General features: G+C 40.2%; 1 protein-coding gene across 2 annotated transcripts in view; it reads right to left on the bottom strand.

The window, feature by feature from the left end:
* Positions 1-15,043, bottom strand: part of rhpn2 (rhophilin, Rho GTPase binding protein 2) — a 30,156-nt gene extending 15,113 nt beyond the window's left edge. For both annotated transcript variants that reach the window (XM_084362447.1, XM_084362448.1), the window contains exons 1-3: positions 14,850-15,043; positions 9,866-9,981; positions 4,666-4,794 (exon numbers count right to left, since the gene is read on the bottom strand). In XM_084362447.1, the coding sequence (XP_084218573.1) occupies positions 4,666-4,794; positions 9,866-9,981; positions 14,850-14,915 (311 nt within the window). In that variant the 5' untranslated portion in view covers positions 14,916-15,043. The remainder of the gene's footprint in view (positions 1-4,665; positions 4,795-9,865; positions 9,982-14,849) is intronic.
* Between the last annotated feature and the right edge of the window lie 541 nt (positions 15,044-15,584).

The raw sequence follows: 15,584 nt of genomic DNA, 5'->3' as shown, positions 1-15,584 counted from the left end.
TAATCCATTAGTACTTGTAGCTGAGATCACTCTGGTCTTTTCTCTGCGCTGGCATCAGGAGGGGCACGGGGGGGGGGGGGAGTATGTCTCTTCTGCAAGGAATCTGAAATGTTAAAAGCTTCTAGAAAGCTCACTCCCCCTCCCTGCAGACCCGCACACATGCATGTACACACAAACACACCCACAGACACACACCTTCCCACTCAGTGTGCCAGTGTGCAAGACATGGAACAGACGACTACTGCCACAGCAGTCAAGTGTAGCACTGGTTTTAGCTACAGAGAGGCCAGAAAAACCCCTTATTAACTTTGAGCAAAACTACGCTGAGTCACAAATTCAGTATTAACAGGAAACATCATTTTATTTTGCTACACAGTATACTGATATGTTATAGGGTTTAACAAGACGTCCTGACTTCTTTCGACTCCTACGCGAGTTGAGTGCTGGCTTGTATAAGCCAGTAACAGGAGTTCAGCAGGGAGGGACAGATCTCAGGCTAGATAATATGAGTGGGATACGGGAGTCTGTTTCAAAGGAATAGTTTTTAGTGAGTACACTCATTTGCTTTCTTGCACATGAGAATGTCTACACCCTTCTCATGTCTGTCGGTCTAATATGAAGCTTGAGCCAAGAAACTGTTACCTTAGCTTAAAAAAAAGACTGGTAGCAGTGGGAAGACTGCTACTAGCCTGGCTCTGTCGAAAGGTATAAAAGAAAATTAACATCTCACTATATCTGGTTTCTTTAGATGCAATATGTAAGAATTGGCCGCCTGTGTAATTCATACTCAAAACAAATAAGGGGCAGCATATTGCTAGAGTAACCACTAACTGCTGCTTCCTGTAACTTACTGAAATGGGAGCTCAGAGCACCCGGGGAGTGTTGGTGTTTACACCACTAGTACAAGAGCTTTGACCTGAGATGGGCCAGGGCTTGCTGGTTAGCATGCTAACTTCCATAGATATCTATGCAACACAATACAAAGACGTCATCACGTCAAAACTGTTGTTAAGTTCACATTGTTATTTGGATACATTTTTGAATTCAACAAAAATTCTCACATATTGCACCTTTAATCCGTACAAAAAGCAAAGTGCAAAAGCATTGTTTCCGTTTTTAAGGGTGTTTTCCTTAGAAAGAGCCAGGCTGGTTGTTGCTTCCAGTCAGTTTGTGATAAGCTTAGCTGGAAGCCTACTGTTAGCTTCATGTTAAAGAGAGTGGTTCCTTTTAACTCTCAGAAAGAATGCAAATAAAATTTCTAACCATTGCTTTGACGATGCAAATATATTTTACAGTGCAGCGGGCTAGGACATGTACAAAATTAGCATCTTGATATCAATGCAAACTATATCTCTTAGCATATGCTAAACAATATGCTATGTTAGGTACTGCAACTACTCATTGTTTTCACTGTTGATTTCTTCACTGAAGTTTAATCTGAAATGTCAGTGTTATTATTGATCAGAAGCCAAAACCATTAATGAACAAAAGAGTACTAATTTTCATGATTCTAGAAATCACACCGCACTCCCTACTCATTATTATTATTATTATTCATTATCAGATCATCAAAAGTAAAAGCACCCACTTGTCAGAGGCTGCAAAAGCTAAGTATCTCAGCTCTCTGCTCTGTAATCATAAAGCAAAGTGAGTGAAGCAGTCTGTACTGCTGATAACTTTATCTTACTGTTGTCATCGCTTTATCTCAGCTGATTCAGAAGTCTTAAAGACTCTGTTTTTTGTCCTGGTCAAGAACATTACACAGAAGAACTGAACGAACATTTACTTCATCACAAATCACAGTACAAGTAACATTTTGGTACTGTGATTGACACTGAAAGCATGTGATAATGCAAACAGTTTTAATAATAAGCATAATGTTCAACAAAGGGTGAATGAATCCTTGTTGTATTTGCTCTAATATTGGATAAGATTGTCAATACAGGGATTATCTCATGTTTGGACAACAGCACGTGTTCTGCACCAGTCATATATACAGTAGGTGCTTTCTGGTATGCATTACCTCATGCCAAAACCAGCTGAATCTGGTCTGAGTGAGAAATAACCTCAGAAAGATGCTATTCAGAGGGTGGACTCGTGGGAAAAGCCTAGAAAGACGAGGAGAGGTTTTTGTTCCCGTACTTAAGGCTGAGGTTGTATTTCAGGCCGAGAGGAGGAGGCTAACTCTCCATTGTGGCTGCTCAGCATGGTCCCACTGAGACACCTGCTCAGACATGACAGACGAACACTTTCTCAACATATCCAATATTCTGTTGTGCATGTTACCTGTACACCTGTATGTATGGTCTTTTGTGATCTGGTAGTGTGACTATGAAAACACTTTGCACGTGTTTGATTTTCTTTTAAACAGACGCACAATGGTGGACAGGTGATGGTAGTTTCACAGCATGCCTTTTGTCTGTGGATGAAGCAGTGAGCAGGTGTTTCTCTAAGAGCCTGTCAAGGAGGCTGAATGTTTCCACTCTTGAGTCTGCCCGATCTCATGTGACAGAGAGACACTTCGGCCTGAAGATCTCTTAGAAGCAGGTGTGCAATGTTCTCTCTCTGTCCAAAAGCAGGAGGCTGTGTCTTGTGTCTTTGAGTATAAAGATCACACATCAGCTAAATCACGTAATGGAACACAAAATACATTCAGGAAAATATTTGCCTCTGTTCTTTCTTGCCTTCTGATCTTTAATGAATGCAGGGAGTTCTGCCTGTCTTAGAAGATGATTTATTAAAACCAGCTTAAAGCCTGTTAGTCCTTACAGCACAGAGTCCTTGAAACAAATCAAACTAGTCTGGATATCCCAACAAAAGCCTGTATTTCGGGTTTTATAATCTGCAGATTTATGTCCAAATTTAACAGGAAACCCTCACTAGATCTGGATCTCATTAAAAATCACTACTAAACGACTTCAGAATGGAAAAATCGGCGGGTAGGAGCAGCGTGGTAATTTGGATTTCTGTCAGTGACCCTCAGAATTGTTACCATAGTTACCACCATACAACACCCCATCCCCCACAATCCTCCACAATCTCCCCACCTTTCTCATCACTTTATTGCTCTGTTGTGATTTGTTGTCATGGGCAACATGGCATCCTCTACAGAGGTGTGTGTGTGTGTACTGTGGTTTGGTTGTACATGATAATGCTTATATGCATCATATAATGCATTTGTGTGTATTCCGTGTGTGGATTACACACACATGTGGTGTATATATGTATGTATGTTTTTTCATTTTGGTATTGCCTAGACTGTGTGAATGCTGAGCAGGTTTAGTGTGTTTATTAAGTGTATAGTGTGTACGTGTGCCCTGGCAGATGGTCAATGGAGGTCTCAAGAGTTCTTAATAAGAAGAGCCACCTGGAAGCAGTCATGTATTAATCTATTAATCTATGTATTAATCTTTTTCATAAAAAAAAAAACATTTGTTTTAATGTTTTATATGTTCATATCTGAAAACATTTATTGCCTTCAGTTCATCATTTATCATCTCTAAAACTGATGCCCAGCCACTGAAGTGTTGCTTTCAGTCAACTACACGCTAACCTATTGGGTTATTTTGTCAGTGTGTTTCGTGCCATCATATGGAGATGTGTTCATAAAGGTGTTGTTTCCGAAGATTTGCAGACAGATGCCAACATTCAAATATCTGTCACCTTGTGTAAAACCTTGATTTTTCTAAATCACTGTCATCAAGTCCTTTGTGTCTTCCTAAAGCTTACCTGATATGTGACAAGATAATACGTGAATCACTCATGACATTCATACTGCATCCACACCTTATAGACTTGGCTTGTCTATAAAGAAACAAAACACCGGAGCTCATTGTCACACACACCCATGCACACCTGATCATCTGACTGACTGACAGAGGCCTCAAACTAGATGCTTATCAAGTTCAGTTTGCATGCAAGTTCAGCTCATCGTTTCCTTGTTGCTCTGTGCATTGTGTCACAAAAACCAGCCGGTCCAGTTCAACAGCACACGCTTTTCGTTTGTCTACATGCGTTTCTATATGTCTTTCACTAACTCTACACACCACTTTTATCTGCCCCTCTTTCATGAAATGTCTTTGATCTGACTTTACCATGTTTACAGTCTGTAAGAGACAGACCAGTGTCTTGCTGGCTGCCAGTCAAAACTGTGTTTGTGTTATGCACCTCTGTAGTAATCAGATTTAGTTTCAGATTGCGTTTCAAATCGTACAGAGTGGTGACCTTATTATGTGACAAGAGGACTAGTGTCAGTCAAGCAAGTCATTAATGTAAACAGTGGAAATATCTGGCTGCTGTGCATATAATCTATTTAATAGATTCATCACAGGCAGTTAGCATGAAAGCCAACCTTCAATTAATCTGGGAATTATAAGTAATTACATTCTATTGGCTGCAGATGCATTGCCTCTTAGGACAAAACCACAGTCTTTTTCCACTGGTGAAGTCAATTGTGAACCAAAGCGCAAAAAGCTAGCTGTGTGGCTAACAAACAAGCCCACAAAATCAGCTGCATTCTTCTGCTGTTGACATGTTTTTCCTTGTTGAATTGTATGTCCATTACACAAATGCCCTGAACAAGCCTATATGGCAGTAGTAGAAATATTGATTCTACATTGTAGAAATCAATAGAAGTTAAAGAGGGAGCAATAATGTTGTACTTACTGGGTGTTCTGGTAGACCTCCACTGAGCTGTTGAGTCCTTCCAGCTGTCCCATCAGGAGCTGCAGGTTGGAGTTAACATAGCTCAACTCCAACAGCACCATCTCTTTAACCTTGTTGTTAGATGAGGCCCTGCACACAAGAGAGATTGGAGAGAGAGAGATTTAAAGAAACAAAAAATGAAACACAAACATAAAAGGTGAGACAAAAAGGTCATAAAACGTTTGAAATAAAGAGACAGGACAAAAAATATCAGCCTAGTTATTGTCCACTGTGTCATAACCAAACTTTCCTGTAGCTGATTATTAAAACAAGCGTGCCTCCCTCGTTGTTCGGGACCACAGATGTGCGTCACTGTGTCCTGCTGTGCACTTGAGTTAGTCTCCAGCAGACAACAGCTTAACCAAGATCCATGACTCATGGATCAGCAGCTCATTCTTCATGGCTAGATCATTGTTTTAAATAAGATCCACCTTCACATATACGATCACACTATGCTCACTGCACAGTGTAGATAAGGTTGAAATAATACAGGGGGTGTGTGTGTGTGTGTGTGTGTGTGTGTGTGTGTGTATGTGTGTGTGTCAGCGCCTCAGTGGTCTCACTTCATCCTTATCTCTGTTTTACAGTGAAACCAACATATTCTGTGTCAGTCCAGTCGTAACTAATGGGAGACACACCCACACTTAAATCACTGTTGTCAGTCTGAGCCCGTCTCCCTGTGAACTGATCTCTCTCTCTCTACCCTGTTATTACAGAGGATGTGATTTTTAACAAGAAAGGTGACAGGTGAAGAAGCGCTGGCAGGCGGGAGTTAAAAAAAACAAAAACAGTTCAGCTGAAGGTTAGAGAGATCAAACGAGAAAAACTGGGTTTTGACTAACCAAGTGTTTGAAACATTTTCACATAAAATGTTACAACTTAAGAACATGATAATTTAAGGAATAACAAACCATTAGCACCATTATATACTGGGAAACAGTTGTCATGACCATACTGTACATGACTTAAACTGCGTTCAAAAATCAAACATTATAATGCAGTCTTAGATAAGGAGCATGACTTTTCAGAATGAATGGAGTCTACAGCAAACAAATAACAGGTTCACTCTGCTCATTGGCCACAGTGTGTTACCAGACTACTCATAGTAGTTTTTCTCCATACAACACATTGGATCATAACAGGGATGTCATCCCCTACTTAACAATAACACCACAACATTACTTCCCTTTTGGTCTGCTAAAGGGTTTCTGAGGAGGCTTGGCCTGGGGAATCCATCAGGGTGGAGGAGGTAGGGGTGTTGTGGTTTGGAAAGAAGAGATGCCAGTTCTCCAGACCAAAGGCTGTTATTAATTTCCAATTAAATATCTAATATCATTCCATGGAGCGTGGGAGTCAGACTGTAAACCAGCAAGAGTGGTTTCACTCAAGTTCCCCATATCCTCTTTTCTGGAAAGGCTGTTTTTATGTTTTTGATAGAATGGCTGTTAATTGTATTTTTCCTCAAATTCTGACCTGAATAGAGATGTCTTGTGGTGCTACTGATTGGAAATTACTCTCTGTTATTTAAAGCTTTGAAGGGACACTCCACTGATTTTATAAATTACGTTCTGCAGCTCTGAGAGAGCTTTCTAAAATGTGACATTTTCAACAGAACACATGCATTTTACACTGGAGGCATTTTGGAGGTAAGTGAAGACTCTATCCTGCATTTGCCATAATTCAGTTGAATACAGTGTTTCTGGAGCTTGAGACTTTGACCATTCATCTATTTGTCAAAATCACTGGAGTACTCCTTTAAAGCACTACGTGTGAATGTCCGTGTTGATTTGTTCTCCTTCTACCAAGAGAAGAGAAGAGAAGAGAAGAGAAGAGAAGAGAAGAGAACTGGTCAGACCAGACAGACTCCACCTGTTGCTGATAGAAAGAGGAATGCAGAACAATACTGGAGGACAAAAAAGTGAGGTTGGGAAATTGGCCGCAACATGTAAGAAAAAAAACCAGTTAGTAGTCTCCTAATAGGATCTTTGTATGCTGATATTTTTTGTAAATTTCTATATTGGCCACACAATCATAAATGAATTTTCTAGAATGATTTTTGACATGATAGTCCAGGTGGATGTCCAAGTCTGTTGGATAGCCATGGCAACCCTGTTACGCTCACTCCAACACATAGATGGAAGATCACAGGTAGGACTGTATGTAATTTAAGGCCTTAAAATTAAGATAAGAGCATACTTGAAACTGAGAAATGCATCCAGTCTGTTCTCTGTGCTGCAGCTGGACTGGCAAAGACACACACACACACACACACACACACACACACACACACACACACACACACACACACACACAGAGTCCATTTGCTCCTGGCCTTGGCTGGGCAGCAGATGAGAAGTACTAGAGGAATGTGATGCTTCTGAGAGTAGGCTTAGACTGGCCTAATGGATACATACTCTTTCTCTCTCACACACACGCACAGAGTGGTATCTTGCCTCCCTGGACTAATCTAAACAGAAACGGAAAGAGAGATGATTTGGGAATCCTAGTGGGAGAAGTTGAGGCTTCACCGTCAAAGAAAAGGTACACCCTTGTACCATTTGTCTATAGACTCAGTGCTTCGGTGACACAATGTACCCCATGTTCACTTAACTTAACACCATGTGTGAGACATATCATCCTGCCAAAGAACACACAGGACAGAAGGTGGACACAGTATATTCTAATGCAATCCAGTACAGTGAGCCTGCAATAAACACTACATTTATGAAGCGGAATATATTCCATTTCTCAGAAAGGTGTTGATTCAACTCTGGGCATTTTTCAGGCTGGAGTTTCCCTGCATATTTCCTATCGTTAGGTACAATAAAAAGACATAAATACATTAATTATGGCTCTCCATGTTTTCTGCCTCCTATTTTTGTCTCAAAAGGCAGCAGCAGACAAACTTGTTTGTTTCCAGTATAGCAGGTTCAGGTGGATTCACATTTAAAACTGTGTTCATGGAAACACATCATCATTGGTCACAACAAGGAAACAGATTGGATTATAAAGTAACCAGTATATCCACGTTAAATACAGAAAACGCTCTATTCTTCTCTTGCCCTCAGCACTTTACAATAACTTCATTTTCTTGGCCTCCAAAATGCAATTCCTGAAATATGATGGCCTCACATCTCGCCATTGAAAAAAAAATCCAACAATGAACCAAAAGGTGTTCAACAAAGGAAACTAAAACATCTGTCTACAGTGTGCACAGCCAAGCACTGACCTGTTGAGGAGATCAAACATGTAGCATTAGCAAACATGCCACATGAACCAGCTCTGTCAATCCACGGAAATGTCTAAATAAAGCCAACAACAGAGACCTATTTATGAAGCATTTCTGAAAGCCAACTATGTTCTACAGTCCATTGGAGGCATTCAACAGAACAGAACTGGTTAAACACATGTACACACTGCATTGTTGGTCAAGTGCAATGGAGAGCCCTTAAACATGCTGTTGGTACTGTACATACAAGCTCTCTGTTTTCATTCTTGACACAAATATGTTGCATGTGTACAATTAAGTGCAACACTTTAAAGAGATTTCTAGGAGAGACTGAAAATGTGCACAGTTGTTGTTTGTATTTAAACTAGGGATGTTAATGATTAATCATTAATCGATTAATCAACTTGAAGAATTTAACTGATTAATAATGTATTAACCAACAATCAGAGTGCCGCTAAATACATCAAACAGTACCTTGATATAAACTGCTAATTATTGCTTATCAACTATATCAAAATAAGACGCAGCATATTGGTGTGAGAAAATATTCAAGTAACTTGGTGTTAACTATAAGTTCTTTTAGCTCCTGTTGTAACCTATTCTGATTTTGCATTGAACAAAGATCATGTCAGTTATTACATTTTTCTAACAGGAAAATGTTCAATATATTTCAGATACTATTAATGTTCAACCAATAATTGATTGTTAAGGCAGCAGACTATCAATTAAAGAAATGACTTAAAATTTGCATCCCTAATCCAAACAGCTAGTCTCTTTCTTTTCACTACACATTCAAGTGTTACTGCTCGACAGCTTCACAACACTTCTCATGTCCGACAAGATGGGAAAACATGTTGTACAACCCAATTATTTCCCTTAGGCAAAGCATGATGAATGGTTCAAAAGTCTTAGTCTTAGTCACAATGTTATCCAAATGCACCTCAAAATGCAGCAAACAATAGTCAGAAAAAAATGCTTTTTGTGGGTAAAAAGCCCTTAAACCAGACTGAAGCCTGAGATTGAAAGGTGTTTGAAAGGACAGTAAACTTCCTTGTTCTGCTTTGTTGCATTGTACCTGCTGAGAAATCTGATCTCAAGTTCGGCCATTCAATCCAGCAAGAACAGGCATTTCATGAGGGAGAAGACATCTCTCCCTTTATTATCAAAATCTCAGAGAAAGGAGACGTACAATGAGTCTGAGAGCTTCCTCCCCACTAAATTCACATTTTAGCTCTACAGCCACATGATAACACAAACAAAACAGACACTCAAAATTGTCTTTGTGTCAGACGAAAAAGTATAATCTGTAAAGTTATGAAAAACTGTAGTTGTATAGGCTAGGGGACAACAAATGCAAAACAACAAAAGTTCCCGCATCTTATCAAAAATCAGACAGGAAGCATCAAACCTTTGCAACCTATAATCAAAATTCAAAGGCTCAGCAAAAACACATTTCTAAGGGTAAGCCAAATATCACAGTGGCTCTTTGTTTTCAGGGTGCATGGAATGCTCCTCTTCCAGGTTGTTATCTAATATCCTCTGCCCCTCAGTGTTGTTTTAAGTCTCACCAAAAATTCATGACAACTCATGACAGACCAACTGGAGTTATGGAGTATGCGGGCAATAGAGTGACATAACCGACTAGCAGTACAGACATGGAATGTCAACATATACTGTACTGTACAGTATATGTTGTGTGAACAGAGAGATAAACTTAGAACGGCTGGCTTTCATTCATGCACCAAATGCAAATGCGTAACTGTGTTTACATGTGGGTATCTCTGTTTCTGTTCAAACCATCCTTTTTGTTTAATATGTACATTTAAGAATGATTCAATCTTCCCACTAAAATACACATCGTAAAGAATTAATAAATAAAGCAGCCACACAAATGTAAAGTATGCATGCAGGTATTATTAGTTTTGTACTTACTTCAGCAGGTTCTCAGCTCCGGCCCTCATCCTCATCTGTTTGATGATCTGCTGGTTCAGACTGGCTCGCTTATTCTGCAGTTTGCTACGTCCAGTCTGGGCGAACGGGTTACATCCCTAAGATAAGAAGATGCAGAAACAAACATGTCAGCAGAAGATACGATTTTGTTAAAATGTAAAAATTGCATCATGAAAATGTCCATGCTGCAAAAGAAGGAGGATGATCCTGATTATTGGTTTTTCTGTTGCAATGATTTTGTTGGAAGCAATCATAAAACAGATCCTTGATTTCCTTCAATGCATTCAAACCGTTCTTTTAAATCTATATATTTATTTATGTCAGTTCAGCTCCAAGCAATTGTATTTTAAGCAAAGGATTGTTGCTATACAGCACTGTGAGAGCAGCAAATGTGTGAAAAAAAAATGTAACTGAACTGTCCTTAAACGTTCCTCTGACGTCAACAGTTTTTCATTTGGCTTTAAAATTCATTTATGTGAACTTCTACTTTATCTTCATTCGCTGATGTAACTGCAAAAGTAAATCTAAGTTGGGTGTGGAAAGAACTGCACCTTATTATACTTCACTCAAGTCAAACACAAGCTCTCACTCTCTGTGTTTACAACTAACGGCCTGTATGTGGCTGTACTGTGTGTCCTTGTCCCTATCACAACCACAAGTGTCCCAGCCTCACTAAATCAACAGGCTGCCACTCACTGCAGTACAGATAAACTGGCCTTAGACATTCATACTGACTGAGTCACAGCACAGCACAGGTGTGGTTTGTGCTGTACCTAACAACATGATGCACTGAGACCAGTCAGCAGAGTAAAACCAGTTGGTTTACAGTCCTCAAATTGGGACACATCACACTGTCATGGTCACTTCTAACTCTACCTGGCTCCTCAGATACACATGATGTCACCTCATCCTTTATTTCATCAGACATCAAGGAGTTTCACTAGGAGGACAAAACACCCGAGAGGTTCACACTATCCCTCTGATCCCCACCTCAACAGTGCTGCGACGAGGCCAAATCCCTCACTGGCTTCCCACATACAGTATAGACACCAAATGTATCCAGATGCATTCAGTTCTTGAAGTAATTATTCTCAAAACACACACTTCTTTAAGCAAACAACTTTTTTTTAATTTGCATTGTGGTTTCATCAAGTTTGCCACATGACCAACAACGGTTATGCACTTATTTTAACAACTAATATACAGATAATTACAAAACATGTGACTATTTGAATCTTCTTTAAAAATATCTAAAAATACACACAAAAATACACTTTATTTAGACCATAAGGTCTATTGATAGAGATGCTCCTTGTATCCAAATGGTTAATCGCACACCACATTCACATGCGTAAATTCATATCCAGCTGACATTTATTGTATTTTATTCCCTCGATTCCTGTCTGGCTCTACCAGAAATGCCCGAAATATAATCCTTACAAAAAACACAGCCAAAGAAAAAAAACAATAGCTGACATCACACTTCTCCGAGGGAGTTTAATTCATCCAAGTCATTCAAAGTGTAGCTGTTAGTGTATGTCTTGCGCCTGTATCACCTCTAACATTTTTTACATTTATATCTGAGTCATGCTGCAGATGCTCTTATTCAGAGACAATTCCTGTAAACTGAGTAAGCAGAAGTGGGCAGAGGTATGTGACGTGCACAAACGGTTGCAAGAGGGTATCACATTTTCAAGTTATATTGCACTCCACTGTAGTCACTTGGGTGTTCCAGTACAAACACATCAGCGACCTGAGAGTGTAATGATTAACCAGTTTTACAAATAAAAGCCATGGTAATTACACAATAGAGGTGTATCGAGGCTGTCGGGGGCGTGGCCTGGCTGGACGTAGCAGTGGTTATTATTAGAGTGACAGCAGGGTGTGGCAAGAGTATGTTGTCACGTCAATCATGACATCAAAACCGGGGTGTACATGTGTGTTAAAGAACAAGGGAGTGCCTTGTGGTTGATAGTAACCATAGCGATATGTTCTGTGTACATTTTTAATATGTAATTAGGTATGAAACCCATGCTCGCATTCCAATGTGATGATCCTTTGTAAGTGACCATTACATGATGATGTCTCATCATCAAGAACACACAACTGATGGTTGGATACCACACCTATACTTCAGGTTAGCTTAGTTTGAGAGATTTTGACTTTTGTGTTTTGAATTGTCGAGGACATTGTTTTACAGTTTCTAAGTAAGAAAAATTAAGAAGCAATGCTGCTTTACAGTCACATCACAACACAGACCCTTTGGATGAAAACTTGATCAGCATCATATCAAGTGACACATGGAACCGAACCCCTAGTTCTCCTGACCACTGAATCACTTGGGGAACGAAACCTCTCCTACCCACTGCCATATTCAAACAGTAAAGCCTCTCTCTATAAGCGTACTGAGCCAAACACAAAGACAATCCTGTCCATTATCATATCCATCAAACTGCTAATCATCCTGTCGTTGTATAACCGAGGCTTCATACAGAACATGTAGAGCAACAGTCCATGGGTAAATGGTTTATACAACTGCTGATCAGGACTGGCAATTTGCCCAGAAGAGGTTAAAGCAACCAGTTTTGTATAAATACAGTGTGCTCAGTATCTCAAAATTATCGCCTCTTTATGATGAAGTAAATATCAAGCTGAAATGTTGCATGTTTCCTGACTGACTTCACACATTGAAACCACTCCAATTACAGTGGCTTTTCCAGCTTGCCCAAAAGGGGGTGTGCTTTACTGAATCCAAAGAGAGACATTTTAATATTCAGAGAAGATATTTGATCACAGCTGCATCTCTCATTTGTCTTTTTCCAATACAAATCCCTTCGAGGGAACCTTAGTGTGTCTCCAAGTCGAGGGAGCTTGTCTGGTTTGTGAACCAGGACACATGTTGTCAATTTGTGTCTGTGGTCTGGCTGAAGGACGGCCTAGGGCCAGATGCTACGTCAATGCCCTCGTTGGCCGTGGAGGATAAGGAGGAGAAACATGCCGATTCGGCTTTTTGTTCTGCCATCTTTCCATCCTGCAGCAGTCCAGTCGGATCTCAGCCAGCTGGAGGTGAAACGGTGGACGGCTGGGAAGGAAGCCCTGAACCACAGCAGCTCCCCAGAGCATCGGCAGAGCCCAGTGAGGCCTTGTAAATCATTAAATTCATTTTCACCCAGAGAGAGGGGCACGAAAAATGGAAGCAAAGATCATCTTGGCTCCACTTGGTTAAAATTTGACCCAAAAGTTTCCAAATGGCAAATCTCTTAAAGATGACAAAACGAGAACGCAGCTCATTACTTTGTGGTCTCGGCAAACGTGCAAGCCTTTTTATACTAAGAAGGTCCCTGCAATGAAAGTGGAGAATCCTGACCACTCAATACTGAGAACAGAGGACAAAGGAAATGTAGAGAGAGTGAGAACGATGGAGAAAGCAGGTTGAGTTAGGTTTGACAACGTCTGTTACAGTAATAAACTACTTGTGATTGAAGTATTAGGCTCTACAGTCTCCCATCATGTCCTGTGGCAGTGCCATACCCTGGCTCCCACTGACGTTTTTATAGACACAGGAAGTGCAGCACAGAGCCTAAATCCAGACAGCGTTCAGAGGGGGATTCGGGGGGATTGGAAGACACAAAGGTCCTGTTCAGATGCCCATCTAAACAAGCTTTTCCATAAAAACACTCCAGTTGAGGACACTAGTACAAATGTGGAAGAATGAGACACAGTATGGCCGACAGGGAATCCAGCACAACACATTAGGTAATCACTAAACCACTGCCAAGTGCCTTTCTCGTAGCCTCAGCATGGATAACATCACAGCTCTTAGATACACGAAACGTAAAACTGGTTAGAGGGGTTTCTCTGCTACGCCCGATTGGACAATTACAACTACTTAATGCTGGTTCACCAGCTAATTAACATGATGAAAAGGCTTCAAACTAATCACAAACGTGGGCAGGGAAAACATTACTCTTATCTGAGAAACTATTTAGATAACCTGGCACCTACATTTAGATTTCAATCACTTAGCTGATGCTGTTATCCAGAGCACATCCCATGTGTGCAGCTCTAGGATACTGTCAACAGAAAAGGTCCAAACATAATAAAAGAAATGAAAACCGAGCCCTGAAGAATTACTGAACTAATACAGACGAATTAACGTAAGAACAAAATAGTTTCTGCCAAAGTTATCTATCAGGAGCAGGAGGCTATTCTGACCTAAATTTACCAGGGTATCAGCAAAGTATCCATCCCTGTCACACCTCTCACAACAGCAGGGTACAGTTTATGTTAATCATGGGATGTTTGGTCACTGCTCCTTCAGCCTCTGTCACTATCAGCGACCGAGCCGATACAACCTATTCTTGGAGTAACACACACACACACACATACACACATACACACACACACACACACAGCTGAAGATGACAGTGCTGTGGTTTCTGCTGCTGTTGGTGACACATCAGGACTCACAGTATTTGTTATGCCCAATTTGAAACTAAAACTAAAAGTGTAGAAACTTTAACATTTTGAGATTGATTTACTTACTTTAAAATTCCCCATGTGCTTTTCTATATGATTTGATCTGTTCTATGTTTTGTTGTATCTTACACATACAAAATATAGTTTCCCTCGTCAAATTAGCTTGAAACAATAAATACGAGTAGGCTACATCCTGTAGTTATCTAGCCTAATACAGTGAGTTAATATCAAAGTATAATTATCTAGACTGAAGGAAACAAGTTGGATATTAAATCTGTGGGTGCCTCTTGAACGTTTCACATTGAAAATATCGACATAGGCCTACATAAAAAAAATAATAATAAAAGAATAGGCTATTTATTCCAGTCAAGCCATAAACATGCCACAAACCGTATGCTAACAGTAAGCTAATGATATAAAAACGTTACAGTAGACGTGTATACAGTGTTTCTGTAACCAAACTGAAGCGACGAGAGAGAAAACTCACCTTTCTGAAATAAGTACTGTCTCCTCCGCTGTCTTTGATGCCGTTTGGTAAAAGAGTGTCCGTCATCCTGAGGGCCAACTCGGAGAGTTTCAGAGAGAAAAACAAGTGAATAAAAAGAAGTAATTTAAACCAGACCGCTGCTGTTCAACAGGTGAGTATCTGCTTCCCTCCGACAATTAGTCTGCTCTGACTCCTCGTTGCTCGGCCAGGGACTTTTTTCCAGCAGGGAACAGAAACTCCGCCCAAAGGAGCAAAAAAAACGCAGGGTGGTGCATTCACAAGCACAGAGAAAACGTCACCGGACAGGACATGCTTCATTCAGGTTATGTAGCCTTCAGGAACCTACGTAAGATGGTAGGACATGACTAACACGCTCATGCCCTGCTGTACCGAAACAAATGTAATATCTGTTTCACCTCGGGTCAGTCTGACTTACAGGCGCTTAAGTTGCACCATCTGGTGCGCCAGCTAGCCCCAGTAAAGCGGGCTAAATCACCGTTATGCTAACAATACCTTAATTAAAGACCCACAGGCTTTGGTAAAAAATCTGCATTGACATTTAATATAAAATGTTGTCATAAAAATGCTAATGAATTCAAAGTAAATCAGGTTACAGAAAACCAGTGGGGCAGAAAAACCAACCCATAATGCTCTGAAACCATATGTAGAGGCTACAGAATAATATTTAAGGTGTTTATTTAAAGCAAAACAACTTGTCCAACACCAGTCTTTAGT

This window comes from Pagrus pagrus, assembly GCF_965226575.1.
Source record: "Pagrus pagrus genome assembly, chromosome: 1".
In the NCBI taxonomy this organism is placed as follows: domain Eukaryota; kingdom Metazoa; phylum Chordata; class Actinopteri; order Spariformes; family Sparidae; genus Pagrus; species Pagrus pagrus.
Note: the sequence above shows the minus strand (reverse complement) of the source record. Positions and strands in the feature narration are given on the sequence as shown.